This window comes from Monodon monoceros, unplaced genomic scaffold (genome assembly GCF_005190385.1).
Source record: "Monodon monoceros isolate NGI ecotype Baffin Bay Population unplaced genomic scaffold, NGI_Narwhal_1 Super_Scaffold_13, whole genome shotgun sequence".
Lineage (NCBI taxonomy): Eukaryota > Metazoa > Chordata > Mammalia > Artiodactyla > Monodontidae > Monodon > Monodon monoceros.
In genome coordinates this window covers 85,390,274-85,405,895 of record NW_021703769.1, presented here as the reverse complement: position 1 = coordinate 85,405,895, position 15,622 = coordinate 85,390,274, and the positions used below count along the sequence as shown (strand labels likewise).

Here is a 15,622-nt window from a genome sequence, read left to right as displayed (position 1 = left end):
GGGGGGGGGGGGGGGGGGGGGGGGGGGGGGGGGGGGGGGAAGGGAGTGCGGGCGCAGAAGAGGGCAGGCCCAGGAGCCTCGAGGGGCCCAGCGGGCAGCAGCGTGGGCAGCTCTGACCAGGAGGTGTCAGGTAGGCCCCAAGGACAGGGCGACAGGACCAGCCTGTTCCTAAGGCCAGCCTGGACAAGAGGCCACTGGGGTCCTTGCTCGTGCTGACCCCTGGAGCTGAGAGGGCTGCAGCAGGTGACGGGGCCATCAGAAGTTGGATTATTAATCCTGCCACTTGGGGAGAATGTGGCAGCTTTCAGAATGAAAAGCGCCAAACGCTCCACATTCGGCACCACCAGGGACAGCCCACCGAGGCACCGGGGAGAAGGAGCCCAGCTGCTCAGGGCCTACCTGGCCTCTTCTCTCCTGCCTCTGGGAGGGGCAGGACCGCAGAGAGGGCCCTTCCTGGAATCCTGGTCTCTGCGCTGGCAGCCGTTCCAGTTCCTCTTTCTCCAGTTCCTCTTTCTCGGGAAGGAAGTGAACAGAGCTGGTAACTGGAAAGACAGCCCAGCCCAGCCCAGCCCAGCCGTGTGGAGGGGGTGAGCCAAGCCATTGTTCTCAGGCCCCCTCCTCACAGGGTCTGGGGGTGCGGGGGTGGGGAGGAGGGTCTTGTTCCCAGATTCCAGCACTTGCAAAACCAGAGCACAAAGGGAAGTGGGGGGACTGCAGGCAGCGAGGGGGGGAGGCAGGGCCAGTCTGTGGCCAGCAGGGCAGGGCACCCTGCAGGAGTAGCACCGGGACCTGGACAGGGCAGGACGGCCGCCCCCACCACCGTCCTTGGGATACCCGGCTGGGCTTCGAGCGGGCCTGACCGGCTGCCCTGCCGCCGGGGCGGGCAGTCACTTCCCGACACGACCGCTGCTCTCCCCCCAGGCTCACTGCCGCTCGGCAGGTCTGGGGGTGTCACAGTGCCACCTGCCAAGCGTCCCCAAATGAGATCCCCCAGCTCCCCTGCAAGCCCACAGGCACCGCCCGCGCAGTCTTGAGCCAGGTGGCCCCCCACCCCCGGCCTGCAAGTGTCCCGGTGACACGTCCCCTCGGTGCCAGCGGTGTCACCCGTCTGCTTCCTTCCCTTCTCACCCTGCGTGCCCACGCAGGTGAGGATGGGCCTCCCCACTTCAGAAAACGCCAGGCACCTTCCTCTGTGCATGAGGCGGCCCCCCCAGCAGGTGTCCCTGCCCTGGGCCCTCTGAATGACACCTGGAGACCAGGGGCCTCCAGGAAGAACGTAGGAACAAGAAGCAAAGATGGACACAAAGCAAGTGCAAACTGGTACTTTTAGCTCGCTATCTGCACCTGAAATCAGAAGTGTCCTCATAGTTCATAACTAAGAGGACGCACACAGAGCTGCTTGTAGCTCATGGGGCAGGGTTTCTAAGTTCTGTGTTTATGAACTGCCGGAACACAAACTCGGGCAGGTTCTTAATCTAAAACCCGGCACTGACTCCTGAGATACTCACAGCCCCTCTCGGGCTGAGTGAGCCAGCTGTACAAGCACATGAGTGTGTGAAGGAAATTCTCAGTAGGTTGACTCCACGTGACCACCTCCCAAGAACGGAGCCATTTTTCAGCCAGGGCAGGGCCCCTGGCAGCAGCTCTGCCCCTCCTCCGACAGCGCTCCCCCTGCCCTCCTTGGCCGTGGCCCACGAGCCCACAGGGCCCCCCTTCTGTCCTCGGTTTCCAAGAACCTCTGCTCAGTTGACTTCCCCTGGCTGAGCCCGCCCTCCACATGGATGGGGACCCCCAGGAGGGGCGGGGGCGCCAGTGGACCCGCCGTGGGGCCATGGGGGGAGCCAGAGGGCAGGGCTGCCCATCCCACACGCTGGTCCTTCCAGACACAACCCTCGCGCCTCAAACTGGCTGGAAACAGAGGGAAGAGCCGTTGCACCCGCCCCGGGAGGAGGGGCGTCACGAGAACCCGCAGATGGACGCCCACGCGTGCAGAGGTGTGGCCCAGGCACCAGGAGACGTGGGGCCCGGAGTGAGGCAGGGCAGGCGTGGCGGGAGAGTGAGAGTGCGTGGACGGCAGGAGGGTAGGGACTGAGGCCCGGGGGCCGCTGGATGCCCTGTGAGCCGTGTGAGGCCGGAGTGGAGGGGGACCAGGCCGCAGGCTGGTCACAGCACGCACAGGCCGCTCTGGTGGACCGGCTCCCCGGCCCCCAGCCACTTTCCAGGCCGTGGCTCAGCAGGCAGGAGCCTGCAGGCATTTGGGACGGAGGTGTGAGAGAGGGAGCCAGCACTGAGTCGGCAAGAAGAGGACGCAGAGGGCTCCGAGGACCCCACGAGGGCGTGTCACCTGCCTGGAGCTCCCGCCAGCTCCCCTGACCCCAGGGCTCTGGAGGGAGGACCCGTGTCCCTGCAGCGGCCGTGCCCCTTCCAGACGTGACGGAGCCGGCAGGCGGGCAGCAGCTCGGGACCTGCGTCACCCCGACCCAGCACGCCTCGGCCCAGACGCAGGACGGCGGGGAGGGTGGAGCAGGGTGATCGCAGGATTCCGCGACTGATATGGGAAACCAGGGATGCGCCAGCAGGGCTGCAGCTCCCACGGAGGGGGCTGACAGGGCCGTGGGAGGCCAGGCCTCGGGTCCACCCCCTCCTCTACAGGCTTTTGTCACCGTGGCCCACCCAGTCACCACCCATCACCAAAAGGTGACAGCAGGCACGTTATGGCTCCAAGAGCTGTACGTTTCCCTTGCAAACGGGGCCAGGGAGGCTCCCGCGGCCGGTAGGGTCCTCACAGCTTCCAGCCACGCCACCTTGCGACCACAGAAAACACGCATGCGGCAGTTTCCGGCCGTCCCAGCTGGTTCAGGGGGCAGGGAGGGGCCCAGGTCCAGTCGAAGGCAGGACTCACGCGCTGCTCTCCCCACAGCCCGCCATGTGGAGCTGCCCACTCAACGGCACGGGCGGAGAGGACCAGCTCCCCTGCCAGCATGTCCAGCGGGCCCTGTCCGCCCTCTCGCTGCTCTACCTGCTTGTCGGCGTCCCCCTCGGCCTCGGCTACAACGCCCTGCTGCTGCTGGTCAACCTGCACGACCCGGGCGGTATGACCATGCCCGACGTCTACTTTGCCAACATGGCCGCGGCTGGCCTGGTCCTCGGCGCCCTGGCGCCTGCGCGCCTGCTGGGCCCCGGCGCTGCTGGCTGGGCTGTGTGGGACGCGGGCAGCGAGGTCCACGTCACGCTGCTGGTGCTGTTCAACGTGGCGGCGCTGGTGACCCTGTACTCCACGGCGCTGCTGGCCCTCGACTGCTACATCGAGCGGGCGCTGCCGCGCACCTACATGTCGAGCGTCTACAACACCAGGCACGTGTGCGGCTTCGTGTGGGGCGGTGCCCTGCTCACCGGCTTCTCCTCCCTGCTCTTCTACATCTGCGGCCACGTGGCTGCCAGGCTGGCCGAGTGCTCCCAGGTGCGGCACACGGAGGCGGCCGACGCCATCATGCTGCTCAGCGGGTACCTGGTGCCCGTCCTGGCTGTGCTGTACGCGCTCGTGCTCCTCACGCGGATCCGGAAGGAGGACACGCCACTCGACCGGGATGCGGGCCAGCCGGACCCCTCGGCGCACAGGCTGCTGGTGGCCACCGTGTGTGCGCAGTTCGGGCTCTGGACGCCCCACTACCTGACGCTCCTGGGGCGCACGGTCCTGGCTGCACAGGGGAGGCCAGCGGACGGGCACCACCTGGGGGCGCTGCTCCTCGCCAAGGACCTGTCCAGGTTCCTGGCCTTCGCCAGCAGCGCTGTGGTGCCGCTTCTTTACCGCCACATGGACAGAAACTTCCCCGGCAAACTCCGGCGGCTGAGGAAGAAGCTGCAACGTGGGCACCAGAGCTGCTCCTTGGACGAAGCGGGGGCACAGCCGGCGATGGCGTAGACGCTGCTCCACGGGCCTCGGCCAACCGAGGGGCAGACGGCGTGTGGCAGAAGGCACAGCCCGCAGTGACCAGGTCCCCCGCGCCCGCAGCTTGCTCCCTCCCCACCCCCCGTCTGGCATCCAGGAGACTTGCTGGCCCTGCATCACCCGCTCCCTCCCTCCCTCTCCCCAGGAGACCAGGCAGAACCAGGCGAGTCCCCTGGGAGCTTCCCGCGTCCTCCCACAAGAAGCCACCCTCAGGCCAAGGCCGTGATGTCCGAGCAGCAGGTGCCAGGTGTGAGGATGAGCTGTGCCATCGGGGTACCTGGCCGCCCGCAGGGTGTGTGCTTGTCTCCTACGGGCACCTTTGAGGTCCACGCCTGCAGCAGCCTGCTTCCCTCAGCCTCATGTCTGGCTTTCAAATGAGTGACGAAAATCTAACGCCACTATTTATACTTTGTATTGTTAAAATACTCCATCCCCCCTCCCTCTTGTTTTGTTGTTTATGAAGAGACGTTTGGTAGGAAAGTCAGAAGGTATTAAAATGAAGGAAACACACGGAAGCGCACTTGGGGGATGGGTGGGTGGTGGGCTCGCGGGGCCGGGGCTGCTGGCGACTTGCGTCCACGTGGACGTGGTGGGCGAAGAGTCCGGACGGGGCCTCTCCTGACCCCAGGTGTGCCCCCGGGTCACGTCCGCTGTCGCTCGGCCAGCGTGGGTCTGTCCTAAACAAGTCCCCAAAGTGCACAAAAGTAAATAAACTGAAGAAAAGTGCTGTTAGGATTTCTAACCTAACCCGAAAGCCGATGGGACTGCCAACGGGAAAGAGGGATTTGGACGGGCGTGCGTCACCGGGGCCACAAGGGTGCTGCCTGCTCCTGGGACAGACAGATGGGACGGTACAGACCAGACGACCTGGCCGACGGGGCAGGGCGCAGAGGAGCCTCCCTTCCCCCACCCCAAGTCTTCACGAAGAAATTACTGCCCCACAACCCTCTGACCCTCAGTTCTGAAACCCCCAAACTCCCTAGAAACAAAGATTCGTTTTTCAAGTTTGCAGCAAAGGTACGAGGGTACCTTTCTGAGGAAAGATGAATGTGATGGTGGGCGCTGCCCCAGCCCCTGGGCTTCTGCCACATAAATACACGCATGTTCACCTCTGACCACCCAGCTGCCCTGAGGAGGAGGCTGGCTCTTTTCTGTGGCATCTACCGGGGAAATCGCCCCATTTGGTCCCAGTCTCTTGGGAAATTGAGCCCTGAGTGAGCTGCAGTGCTTTTCTACGTGCAGACTGTTTCCCCTCCAGGCTGAAGAGCCTGTGCAGAAAAGCACAGACACACACTGGATGCCAGGGATGGTCCCCGCCCTGCCCGATGTGGCCCTGGGGATGGTTCTGGACCGTAAACCTCGGGGATGGGGAGGGAGGGACTGAAGAGGTGTCTGGGCGGCTCCGGTCGGTCGGTGACGAGAGCACAGCCGCCTCCAGGGCCCCGGGCTGTGGTGGGATTTGTCTTCAAATTCCCCATCCCCTCGGCTCCTCCAGCAGCTGCCCCAGCAGTGGGCTGTGCTGAGGGCGCCCCACAGGGTCCCGGCAGGTACGGCAGCCCCGTGGGAGCTGAGAATAAAAGCCACCCGCCCCCCCCCCCCCCCCCCCCCCCCCCTTCCCTTTCTGCTCTTTGCTCCCACAGCTCCTGGGAAAAGGTAAACCCCCAGCGCCCAGATCTCTGCCTACAGTCCTGCACCGCTCAGCCCAGCTGGTCTTCCCCAAACAGGACAGGGGGCCTGAAATCACTTTATTTCTAATCAATTTCTCAGTGGCTTTGGTCGCAAGCTGTCTAGTCTCTGGGGGCCTCCTGGGTAGGGAGGTGTCAGACAGCAGCAGCCACGCGTTTCTGTCCCTCCCCCGTCCCGGCGTCCACCTCTACTGGTGACAGAGGGACATAGTGGGGTCTCAGCTGCAGGCCCCTCTGCTGCATCTCAGACCCCCCCCCAGGGCCCCCGCGCCTCAGGGCACAAGCCCACCTTTGCCTCGGCCGCTGGTGCCACAACACAGAACTACTTTCTGTAGACATTTGCTTGACGATCTCATGCTGAATTCACCTCGGTCACTTCCTGCTGTCCCAGTATGTTTGGTTTGATTTCCAGTACTCCTGCCACGTTGCCAAACACTGCAGTGAATTTTTGAGCCGTTCTGATTTTGGGGCTCGGGGTGGTGTAGCCGTAGACTCGAGCCACTTAGAAGAGAAGGAGGAACTACTTGGAAAAAGCCAAGGTGAATGGTACACGCAATCCTCTTTTTTTAATCTCTCTGTTTTAATTAATTTATTTTGGCCGCACGGCATGTGGGATCTTAGTGCCCTGACCAGGGACTGAACCCATGCCCCCTGCAGTGGAAACAGAATCCTAACCACTGGACCACCAGGGAAGCCCCCTCAATCCTGTTTTCTTAACTTACCAGTCCTATATTCTTCAAATGCATTTGCAAGATACCAGAAGTTTTCCAGTTTATGTTCTAAGGTCGTTAATTCTGCTACTGACACTTCTTGACTATGATTTTAAAGTTAACGATCTTATTTTTGTCAGTAGACAAAAGGTTACCTACCTTGCCATGCTTCATTATTTAAGATCCCAAAGGTGAGTTTAACCTTGAATTTATTTCATGAAGGTTATAAAATTTAGTGTAGGAAACTGGATCTTTTGCTAATTGTAGCAGATACATCAAGATATCAAACATTTGTTCCATTATACAAAGCACTTGAGGGGCTTCCCTGGTGGCGCAGTGGTTAAGAATCCGCCTGCCAATGCAGGGTACACGGGTTTGAGACCTGGTCCGGGAAGATCCCACATGCCGCGGAGCAACTAAGCCCATGCGCCACAGCTACTGAGCCTGTGAGCCACAACTACTGAGCCCACGTGCCACAACTACTGAGGCTGCATGCCCTCAACTACTGAAGCCCGCGTGCCTAGAGCACGTGCTCTGCAACAAGAGAAGCCGCTGCAATGAGAAGCCCGCGCACAGCAACGAAGACCCAACGCAGCCAAAAATAAATTTTTTTTTAAAAAAAGGCACTTGACAAAGGATAAACCAGGAATAAGTCATTAAGAAGTTAAACTACACATCAAGTTACTGAATTTAAAGTCAGCTGGGAAATTTGGGGGCTTTGTCATTTCGAACCTGTTACATCCACCCAGATGGTCTGAATTGCTGCATATGTGCCTGAGAAAGAGGAAACTGCTGAAGAAGACTCACAGGCTTGAAGACTAAATTATTTGATCGTTATTAGCCAATTTCTGAATTCTTATGTGTGTATTTCCAGGGGTGTGTGACATGTCGGCAAACAGCAGAAAGTATCACAGAAACAGGTTTTCCCCGTCATGACTTAAACCCCAGCCTCTTCAGTTACTCCGTGGCTCCTGTCCTCTTCACAGCTGACCCTGCACCACGTGGGTCTGGACGCCCGCAGCCGTGGGGGCCCGTAAGTCCTACGTGGATCAGCTGCCGAGCCGTCCAAGGGCCCATGGTGCGTCCACGGGGCCAGTGTAGGTCGGATCCCACATGCCTGCGTCACTGCGGGGCCAAAGCCACGGTACAGACGGTGACAGAGCATCTCACTCCCGCTCTGCACGTCACGCACACAACCCTCCAAAGGGGACAGACACCTACTGGCCTCGCTTAGGGCTCCCGCGAGGCCAGGGCTCCTCGGAGGGCTGCTTACACAGCTGTGCCATCTGTCAACACTCCTTGCCCTGGACACTGAGAACCCAGCGCTTCCTTCACGCCTGTGGGTTTCTCAGCTGTTCCATGGGGAGAGGGGGCAGGGCCACTGCAAAACCTCCCGCCCTCACCACCACGTGAGCCCACGAGGCAGGTCGCCGATGGACTGCACTTTTAGGTTCTAAGCAGGATAACAGGCGGCTGGGTGACCGACTGCCAGCCTCCAAGCAGGCGTGTTCGCGGGGCGCCCTCCAGTGGCCGCCGCGGCCCTTCACTCTCCACGCAGGCGGGCCTGCGGGACTGGCCCCCGGCAGCTCCTAACAGCGTGAAGCGCTGACCCCAGACGAGGAGGCCCCGTCCCGCGTCCCGGAGTTTCCCAGAGTTTCCTTCAGAAGTCGGGCTGTGCAGATGCTCTGGCCCAGGAGCCTCGGGTCTCTCAGGACTCACAGCAAATCCTGCTTTTACAAGACACGCCCTCACAGCAGTGCAGGTGAGCTCAGCCCATGGGGTGCCGCTCCGCGTGCGCACGCACACGCACACCCGGCGGCACTGAGCCCATGGGGCCCGGCTTTCACGGGGGCAGCCCGACACTGGACTTCATGCCGAATATCTGACCTCCAGCAGTCGGGTCACTAAGGCAGAGCACTGCACGCAGGGGCCTAGGCACGGCAGGAAGGTAAAGAGCGAGCAAAGCAGTCAGATGACATGGACTTGTAAGAAGTGCTGGAGGTTTTGTAGAAAAGCTTTTTATCAAGAAAGAGGCAACAGCGACTGGTGCAACGGGAAGGGGCCTGCTTACGCTGGCCAGCTGCCAGACCCGCGGGGACTGCCCGTCACCTGTGCACACAGAAGTTTCCAAATCTACAGAGGGTCACACAAAGGGTCAGGGTTCCTTAGAGATTTGGCCTCGGGCATCTCTCTTCACCAGAAAGCAAGAAAGAGCTAGAAGACGAATGGGTCGTGTCAACAGGACCGGGAGCTCTCCCCTCAGCCTCGCTTGGGACTATCTGAGCGTAAAAACAACAGCGAGCGTGGAATTAAAAGTCTATGCAGGGCTTCCCCAGTGGCGCAGTGGTTGAGAGTCCGCCCGCCGATGCAGGGGACACGGGTTCGTGCCCTGGTCCGGGAAGATCCCACATGCCGCGGAGCGGCTGGCTAGGCACATGAGCCATGGCCGCTGAGCCTGCGTGTCCGGAGCCTGTGCTCCGCAACAGGAGAGGCCACCACAGTGAGAGGCCCGCGTACGGCAAAAAAAAAAAAAAAAAGTCTATGCAGACACTCAGAGGGAAGGAGGGAGGAGGGAGAAGAAGCAGGAAGTCGCCACCTTGTGACCCAGGGCCACCAACCCAGGCAGGACCCGTGAGAGACCCGGGGTCCGCGTGCATACCGTCAACCACGCTGCCGCACCTGGCCTCTCGGCCCCCGGTCTGCGTAGCACAGGGGACTGGAGCGGACATGTACGCAGCCAGGAAGGCCCTAAGAGGCCGAGTCCTGCCGGTGGGCACGAGGCAGGCAGCGACTGGCCGAGTGGAAAGGGCTAGAGACCCATGTGGCCCGCCCGCCCCCTCCCACCAGCAGGCTGACACGAAGGGTGTGGGGGCAGTCACCACGTCTCATGCGCCTTCAGGGTTACAAGTCAGCGTGCTGAGGCCCTTCAGAAGACGCAGCCCAAGACAGTTCCCAAGAGGTCAGCATCCGAGTCAGATGGGACCACAGGGCAGCGTGGTGACAAGTGCTCACAGGAGAGCCTGGCAGAGGCCGTGCCCCGTCCCGGCCAGCCGAGGACGCACAGAACCACTGGGGCGACCCTGACTGCACAGGTTCACACTCAGGACCCAAAAGCACCCATAACGGCAAAGATTCAGAAGCAAGCGTCCACAGAGGCGGTGGTTAGTAAATGACGGTCACCGCGCTACCGTAGCTACGTACCCACTGAGATGTCTGCAAAACTGTGTAGGAGCACACAAAGCATCGAGGGGCTTGGCAGCACTCCCGCCTGACGTGGAGCCTACTCCATGTAGACACAGGACCACCCAAACCCCACACAGAACCCCCACCACTGGGACGGGCTCGTCTCCCCACCCTCTGACCCAAGCAATCCTGGTGAGCAAGGCCCGCTTTGTAGATCCTCTCAGGACTGTGTCGGGAGCGGCGGCCAAGAGCTGCCACGGAGGGCACAGCATCCTCTGGGCTCGGGCCGCGGGTGCTCCCGGGGAACCCGGGGCTGGACCTTGGTGACCCTTTTGCAAGGCTGAGGGAAGGGCCCCAGAAGCCCTGGCCCTTGGTCTGAAATTGGCACCAGAACAAGCCGGGGGTCCGTCTTCCCGGGAAATTCCAAGTCTCACATAAGAGCCTCCAAGGGAGGCTCCGGCAGGAGGGCGGGTGGCCGGCCACGGGGGAGAATGCTGGCTGCTTCACGTGCCTCAAACGCTTCCCCTGCGAACCCACGAGCACACCCTCAGGCGCTCACCGGGGAAAGGAAACTTACGCTCAGGTGAAAACCCACCCACAAATTCTGATGGCACCTCTGCTCGTAGAGCCCAAACCCAGAAACGACCCAACGTCACGGCGAATCCTGCTCGGGCCGCATCGTGCGGCTGCCAAGAACAGGCCCCACCTGGCCAGGCCAGACGCCGACCGTCGAGGACCGGCACCAGGATGCCAGGCGCCTGGCGTGGGTGGCGCTCACAGGCCAGATGCCCCCCGATGACAGACCTCACGTGGGCACATGCTGACACACCCTCCGGCTCCTGGGTCCGGCAGTCCAGGCGCAGGGCTGGACGCCACCAGCGACCCCCGCGTCATCGCTCTGACTCACAGCTCAGCTGTAAGGTGGGATCACGCCTGCACCGCCTCGTGTGGATCACCGTCAGCTCGGAGCAAATCCGTGCAGAAAGTGCTACCACCGTGTCTGCCCGTGGTGGGTGCCCCGACTCCTGAGAGCTCATCCAGCCCTCTCTGTGCCCTGTCCCCCCGCTTCTCGTTGGGGGTGAAGGGGAGGGGAGACCCTCAAGGCTACAGTGGATCCCAGGCTACAGAGGGGTGGGAACGGGGGGTGGGACGGGACCGTGGACGATTTCCGGAAAAAACATCTCCAGTGTTTCACGCTATCTTCCCAAATACAACCAGGAATGGAGCTGAGGACAGCTGGTCAGCCCGGCTGGTGAGGAGGCTGTCGCTCGTTCAGGTGTGTGGCCGGGGCCCCGCTGGGAGGAGGGCTCGGAGCCCTTAGACCCACCATGCTGTGCCAGGCGGGCCCTCCAAGACCAGGGGCTCAGGGAGCCAGGTCCCAGGTCCCACCCGCCAGGACACCTGGCCCCCGGGCCGGATTCTGAAAGCAAAGGAAGGCGTGGGCATCCATGTGGGTCTGCAAGGTACTTGAAGCCACGAACTCTACCCTCTGCTCGCGTGCCTGGGGAGGAGAGGGAACGGAGCCCTGCCGGGTGGGCTGGCCGGATGGGGAAACCAGCGCCCCAGCGCCCACCCCTGGCAAGGGGCTCTGCAGGGTCTTCCTGTCCGCGAAGCTTACCAAGCCTAGGAAGAGGCTGTTCTGGTGTCCGCCGTGCAGATGGGGAGGCCAGGACCCGAGAGTTCAGGTGGCCCAGGCGCAACAAGCCGTGGCCATGCCAGGACACCAGCTCCCATCTGTGGACCCCACGTCCATGGCCCCCTGCCAGAAAGCCCACGGCGTGGGGGAAGAAAGATGATGCCGTAAAGCTGGGGTTCACTCTTCTTAAGTTAGTGGTGGAACGTGGAAGAGCTGTGTCCTCCAAAGCAGTAAACCAGCACCTCTGTTTGTTTGCTTTGCCTTAGCTCCACCACTCCAAACCCACCCACCAGGACTCTGAATCTGTCCACCCCGGGCGAAGCGAGACCTTCCGGCTGGGTCCCCCGGATTTGGGCCGACTTTGCCCCTCCAAACAACCTTAGCACGATGTCTTATCTTAAGCAACCGCCTTACGCAGTCAGTGGGCTGAGTCTGACCACTTCGGGCATGGACTTGCTGCACCCCTTGATGGGCTACCCGGCACCCCTCGGAAACAGCGGCAGGAGAGGACGACGTTCACCCGGGCGCAGCTAGATGTGCTGGAAGCGTTGTTTGCTAAGACCCGATACCCAGATGTCTTCATGTGGGAGGAGGTGGCGCTGAAAATCAACTTGCCCGAGTCCAGGGTACAGGTGTGGCTGGAGAACTGAAGCGCTAAGCGCGGGCAGCAGCAGCAGCAACAGAGAATGGAGGTCAAAACAGTGAGGCCTGCCAAAGAGAGGACGTCTCCTCTCGGGAAGTGAGCTCAGAGGGCGGAACAAGTGGCCAGTTCACTGCCGCCTCTAGCACCTCAGGCCCAGCCACTTCCAGCAGCAGTGCTCCTGTGTCTATCTGGAGCCCAGCTTCCACCCCCCACTGTCAGATCCCTTGTCCACCTCCTCTTCCCACATGCAGAGGTCCTATCCCACGACCTATACTCAGGCTTCAGGTTACAGTCAAGGATATGCTGGCTCAACTTTCTACTGTGGGGGCGTGGACTGTGGATCTCATTTGACCCCATGCATCACCAGCTTCCCGGACCAGGGACCACACTCAGTCCCATGGGCACCAGTGCAGTCTACCAGCCATCTCAATCAGTCCCCAGCTTCTCTTTCCACCCAGGGATATGGAGCTTCAAGCTTGGGTTTTAACTGAACCACTGACTGCTTGGATTATAAGGACCAAACTGTCTCCTGGAAGCTTAACTTCAATGCTGACTGCTTGGATTATAAAGATCAGACATCTTCGTGGAAATTCCAGGTTTTGTGAGGACCTGCAGAGACTCTTTTTGTGGGTGATTTTTAAATGTGCTGAGCTAGACATTCCAGTTTTAGCCAGGCACTGGTTAGACGCGTTAGATGGTGTGATGCTCAGACTCATCTGATCAGTGTCCCGGAGGCAGAGGAGGAAAAATGAAAGGCCTTAGAGGGGCCTGCCAACCAGCTACCTGGAGCGGACCAGCCATTCGACACTTAAGACCCACCATAGTTTCAGTTCACTGGTTTTGCTGATTCGCAAAGTGTTCGAAAGCATTCTAGCCACGTGCAGTCAAATACCACCAAAGGTAAACAAGCAGAACGAAACTGTGAGGGAAAGGCGGGCAGGACATAGCCTTCTCAAGGAGAGGTGTTCCAATGTCTCAGCCAATCCTTGGGTGGATCTTAGGAATGGACAGGGTCTCGAGCTCACTCACGTCTCACGACCAACTGGTAGTCGGCACTGAAAACTTTCCAGGCTGTGCGAGTCGTGCGACTGACTGTCCCAGACGCTCTGCTTTGTTTAAGAATAACGTTCATGAGGAGTCAGTGTGTGCTTACGAGACAGTCAGTGCGCGTCTTACACACACACGGCGCGCCTGCGGTTTTTAGTCTGTGCTAGGCTTCAAAACGGCGATCTCCTGTTATGGTAGAGCAACCTTGAACTCCGCCTCTGCAGGGGTTCTTCTGTGATTAAATGGGTTATGATTACAAGCAAATTCAGAGCAACTGAGTGCTTATCTAGAAAGATTACACCTTTGGCTGGAGGTGAGCCGCACTGAAACTTTACAACTAAATGTCTCTGGACAAGAAGAGTGAGAGAAGAGAAACAAAAGGACACTAACTCATCTGTACTTTGCTGCTGGTAAGCCCAGCAGTAAAGAGACGTTGGTCAATTGCTCTGAACTGATGAATTTACGAGCTGAGATCCTCGCTGTTCACGCTTGCAGATGTTAACTGGAAAAGTTATATACGCGTGAGCCTTTCTTCCTGGATTTGGCAGCTATGTATAATTATATTAAAATGGTTCTAGCACACACACACACACACACACACACACACACACACACACAAACACACACACACTGGGGTTCTCCTCACCCAAGGAAGGCCCTGGCCTTGGAGGGAAGGCCGGGAGGCACTCTGGGGCCAGGTTCGGACACACACCCTCCCCCTGCCCGGCCACCAGGCGACAGCTGACAGCCACAGCTGCGTGGCCCTGACCCCACACCACCAGCAGGGACCAAGGCGCATGCCCGAAGGGGCCTGAAACGCCGGCCGGCGTGGAGATCAGACACCAGGACAGCCTGATGCCGTCTTCCGACCTGGGGTCGATGTTCACGAGATCTTTTTTCCAATTTGCCTTAATTAAAGAGACAGGCCAACTCATCTCCTCTCAGTCTGGTCACCAATCTTAATTCTGACGTCACCCAGCATCCTGGCAGTCGCTCACGGCCTTAAGCACTGGCACATGGTAAACATCACTATGCACTGTGTCTCTCGGACGGAGAAAGCCAGGCACATACCTGGGAATGAGCGGCTCCAGGGTCCAGACCCCCCTGCCCGCGCGTAGGGTGGAGAAAAGGGTGAGGACGTGGGCAGTGCTCTCTGCGGGTCAAAACAAAGCCAGCACACCAAGCAGCACTCAGGCAGGGCATCAGCGTTGCACACACGTGTACAGGCATGTGTGTGCAATCACACGCGTGTGCCAGAGACAGCAAGGAGGAGGGCCACAGCAAACCCGTGGATGCAGAGACCGCAGTCAGGCAGCCAGTGTGCCTGAGAACGCCGTCGCAAACGCGGGGCCTGTGCCGAGTCACGCAGCACCGGCAGCTTGGCCGCGGCCCTTCCGTGGGTGGAGCCGGCCCCCCTTCGGCGTTCTGTGGAAATGGTTTCCAGCTTACTGCCTTCAGTTTCCTCTGAACAACAGCAGCGCTCTCCCTGCCTCATCAATTTAGGTGAAGTTTGCGGAGGGGAGACATTTACGTGGAAACAAAATGATTTCCAAGCCGGGAAGGCTGAGCCCGCGGGCACTGTTACTTTAAGGCCTCCCTCTCCAGGACTCAGGCCTGAGCAGAGCCCCCATCCCCAGGGAGAGGCCAGAACTGGTCAGAACTTCTCTGGCTCCAAAGGCGGCGACACCCCGCCTTCAAGCAGCGTGGACTCTGGCTGCTCGTTCCCGTCACGAGGGCAGAGGCCCCATGAGACCCGCAGGATGCACCGACGGGCTGGAAATGGAGATCCTTGAACCCCGTCCTGGAAACCTTGCACTGAACCCTTCTGCGGTGCACATGCTACAGTGCTTCTCAGAATGCGCCCCATCAGCACCGAGGGAGGTGGGGGGGGCGGTCCTGGGGGGGTCCTTGTATCCCACCCTGCACCTGCCTGGGATCTACCACTTCCCATGGCCGCCCACCCTCCTCGGGAATCGGGGTGGGACCCAGAAAACTTTTCAATGAGGTCACAGGGCGTCCCTAACTTAGGGCAGCCCAGGTCCCCCTGGTGAGAGTTGGCTCCCATGACGTGTGTCCACAGCCAGCGAGGACGTCGTGGCCGCGCAAAGTGTGGCGTTGGCTACGCAGCTCTGTCCCCGTGGGCTCTTTAACCCGACCACCTTCCTCCGGGGCCTCGCCAGGCTGGGGCGCAGAAGGCTGCCTGCTGGACTTCACAGCCCCGGCCTGCTGGCGACGATGCTGTCACTCGCGGCCATCGGCCGACCAGACTTCCTGGCCACGGCCGACCTGGGCTGTGCTGTCCTCTCCTTTCTGCCCAAAATCTGCTACCTCAACACGCAGGACGTGCAGCTGGCGATGCCATTCGCATTCCTGCCGTGGCGCCCTCTGTCCTGTCCGCGGGGGCTGGCCTGGCGGCCATCGGGGGCAGCGGCCCTGCCTGGGCACGTCTGGGGAGCTTTGCGAAACCAGGCTGTGTCAGGCAGACCAGATGACAGCCTGGCCTTCGTCCCGCTGCCGGCGTTCGGCGTCCTGCTCGGCGTCCAGCGGGCCAGGTGGGCAGCTCCTACGCAGAGGGGCGCGGCCTCTGCTCAGCTGGTGGTTCCTGGTCGCCCTAACCACCATCGCCCTCCACCTCCCCTACCACAAGGCTCTCCTCCAGCAGGCCAGGCTTGAGCTGCAGAGAGACGGAGGCTCCCCCAGGGACGAGCCGCTTGGGAACCTCGCGGAGCTGGCCCTGCCTGGGGAGAGCTGTGCAGGCTCCCGGCCACC

The 15,622-nt window shown here is 60.7% G+C and overlaps 2 protein-coding genes and 1 pseudogene across 2 annotated transcripts in view; 2 read left to right on the top strand and 1 right to left on the bottom strand.

Annotated features, from left to right (window-relative positions):
• Window positions 1-4,676, top strand: part of GPR146 (G protein-coupled receptor 146) — an 11,869-nt gene extending 7,193 nt beyond the window's left edge. The window contains 1 exon segment of the mRNA XM_029222359.1: window positions 2,921-4,676. Coding sequence (XP_029078192.1) covers window positions 2,921-3,922 — 1,002 coding nt within the window. The 3' untranslated portion in view covers window positions 3,923-4,676.
• The window catches only part of CUNH7orf50 (chromosome unknown C7orf50 homolog), a 98,090-nt gene that overhangs the window by 35,809 nt on the left and 46,659 nt on the right, over window positions 1-15,622 (bottom strand). The window lies entirely within an intron of this gene.
• Window positions 10,693-13,091, top strand: LOC114895044 (annotated as a pseudogene).